Source organism: Microtus ochrogaster, chromosome X (genome assembly GCF_000317375.1).
Source record: "Microtus ochrogaster isolate Prairie Vole_2 chromosome X, MicOch1.0, whole genome shotgun sequence".
NCBI lineage: Eukaryota > Metazoa > Chordata > Mammalia > Rodentia > Cricetidae > Microtus > Microtus ochrogaster.
Genome location: NC_022026.1, coordinates 25,377,335 through 25,380,381, shown reverse-complemented (window position 1 = coordinate 25,380,381; position 3,047 = coordinate 25,377,335). Strand labels below are relative to the sequence as shown.

Sequence of the window (3,047 nt, the reverse complement as noted above, 5' to 3'; positions counted from 1 at the left end):
TACTCACTCATAGGTGGTTTCCAAACATAAAGCAAAGAAAACCAGCCCACAAATCACAATCCCAGAGAACCTAGACAACAATGAGGACCCCAAGAGAGACATATGTGGATCTAATCTACATAGGAAGTAGACAAAGACAAGATCTCCTGGGTAAATTGGCAGCATGGGGACCATGGGAGAGGGTTGAAGGGGAGGGGAGAAACAGGGAGGGGAGCAGACAAAAAAATGTAAGCTCAATAAAATCAAGAAAAAAGAATATAAAAAAGAATAGACATGTTTCTGAACATAGCATTCATAGTTATATGAAATTAGAACCACATCAAGATGATGCTACAGTGGAAGGTCATTCAACAGTAATATCATGACCCAGCTGTTTAGAATAATGATACGGTACAGAGTTTAAACATCTATCTTAATGCTAAAAGACCACAAAAAATGGAAAAGAGAACACTTGAACTTGAAACTATAGTGTATGCTATAGATCATAAAGAATGGTAGAGGGTAACTGAAGGTAGTGCTATTCTGGTGGCAATGCACACCTTTAACCCTAGCAGCACAGAGGCAGAGGCAAGTAGATTTCTGTGAATGGAGGCCAGCCTGATCTACACAGAGAGTTGCAGTCCAGCAGGCAAAGTCAGAGCCTGTCTCAAAAAAAAACAATGGATATGTACATAATATGTATGTGTGTATATAGTCTTTGAATTATGTAAATATACATGTCTATATATACATATTCAAACATATTTTAAATAACATATACTTACTTATGCCTATAAATAAGACATTAATTTTATCAGCACTATATATCCCCAAATTTTGCTTATCTTTTTTCTTATTGCTGTTGCTCATTTATCTCCAACTTTGTATTTTCTTTTATATTTCCATTTATATGGGTAAAGAGATGGAAATATGGTATAGCCATATTCTATTTCTCTTTCTCTCTCGGGGTGAGGACTCTACTGCTGAGCTATAGCCACAAGAGGGTGCTTTTAAATAATACTGTTTTGTAAAGGACTTTTCCAGTAACAAATGCTTTCTAAATCAAATCCTCATATTAAAGATAAGTTTTCAAGAGCTTGAGGTGGTGGCCAATGTCTATAATTTTAGCTTTCAGGAGACTGAGGCAGGATGATTGTATCTAGTTCCAGTCCAGCCTGAGCTACATAGTTAGTACATGTCTCAAAGACAAACAAAAAACATCTTATTAAACAGAAATCCTCTTAGACAAATTTCCTCAATTATAAAAAGTCAAGATCCAATTGAAGAAAACATACCTGAGGTAGAATTTTAAGGAGCTTGTGATTGTCTTAATGTCCCAGTCACTATTATGAAAATCGACATCTCCTGGGCATTTTGGATCTAAGGAAAACAAAACAAAATGAAACAAAAAAATAATCTTCCAACAGATTTTACCCATTACCTTTTTCTATAAGAAGAGGTAAATTAATTAGTTACTCAAATACATTTTCAAGAGACCAAAACTTTACACAAAGAAATCTTTTCATTTAAAAAAAATCATCTTGTATTCTGTCTCAGTATGTAAGAAATTTGGAACTCATCTCTTCTAGACACCCTATGAGAAAAAAAATGCTGAACAAACTGAACGACTTTAGATTACCAAAGTTTGGAGATGGCGAGGAAACCTGTTGCTGCCAAACTGAGAAGCACTCCCTGGCAGAAGCTCAAGAGCAGAAACGCCATGAAAACCATTCCCAGCCCAGGAAAAGCTAATCTGTAAATAAAATAATGCTAAGACCCATTAAGTATGAGTTTCAGAGTTATAAACTGAGTGGCCCAATCCCATCAGAGAATACTTCCGGTTTGCGTTCCCTAGTAGCTTTACCTTGAGAATGTTATCAGTTTTCCAGAGAAGAAAACAAAGAAAAATCCCCTCACTAATTCATGCTTCTAGTAAAGGTAGTAGAAAAGTAAGCACACGGCAGGAGCTTTGCGGCATAACAAGAACTATTTTACCATACTCCAACTACTACAGTTTACCATAGTCTAAATGAAGCGGATATTGAAGAAAGCATTCAACTCCATACCCATATGTCTCTCCTTAAAAGTAACACCAAAAATAAACTGAGAGGTGCTGAGAAAGGTCACAGCCCAGGGGGGCAGTAGACAAAGAATCACAGAAGTTATGGAACACTTCCCCCTACCATGACACCTTACCACCACGTCCTTCTGCACAGGACCCATTCTGATTAAAAGAACAGCACAATTCACTAAGTCTCTATGGCAAACCAAAGCTAGAGGAAAGACAAAAACGCAATTTAACCTGAGTCACACATAAAGCTCCATACTAAAGGTACATGCACCTCCACTATTTTTTAATCTATTATTGTCATGTCCAGCTTACAAAAAGTCAGAAAACACAGCTCAAAGATGCAGAAGCAAGATAAAAACCACACTTTGACATGTTTTGGAAATATGAACTCAGTGACTGAAAACACATGTGATTAATGCTAAGGACTATACTACACAAAAGTGGATAACATAAACGAGGAGATGGATAAATCAGTAGGTTCAAAATCTAAAGAAGCATAAAACTAAATGCTAAAAAAAAATCCAGAAAAACTGTAATAGGAAGAATGCCTTTCAAAACTGAACACGGTTCAGCAAAACATCAGTGAGTCTGAAGAAATGCCAATAGGAACTTCTAAAATTGAAATACAAACCAAAAAAAAATTCTAAAGCTATGAAAGGTATAATATACATGTGATAAGAATCACCATGATGATGCAACAGATAAAAGAGAGATTTTTGGATGGAGCTCAGTAGCACTGTGCTTTTATTGCATCTGTAAGGCCTTGAGTTCAATTCCCAGTGGTGGTGGAAGAAAGAAGGGAAAAGGAAAGAAAAAAAAGAGAAATAAAGAACAGAAAAAAATGAACAACTAAGAATTTCCCAAAACTAACAAAAACAATAAATGCCAAAGCGCAAATGCAGGAAGGAATCATCAGAAAACATATCTGTATCTCTCTCTCTCTCTCTCTCTCTCTCTCTCTCTCTCTCTCTCTCTCTCTCTCTCTCTCTCTCTCTCT

At 36.3% G+C, this 3,047-nt stretch overlaps 1 protein-coding gene across 2 annotated transcripts in view; it reads right to left on the bottom strand.

Annotated features, from left to right (window-relative positions):
* The window catches only part of Ophn1 (oligophrenin 1), a 351,260-nt gene that overhangs the window by 76,136 nt on the left and 272,077 nt on the right, over positions 1–3,047 (bottom strand). For both annotated transcript variants that reach the window (XM_005358630.3, XM_013350521.2), the window contains exon 16: positions 1,275–1,359. In XM_005358630.3, coding sequence (XP_005358687.1) covers positions 1,275–1,359 — 85 coding nt within the window. The remainder of the gene's footprint in view (positions 1–1,274; positions 1,360–3,047) is intronic.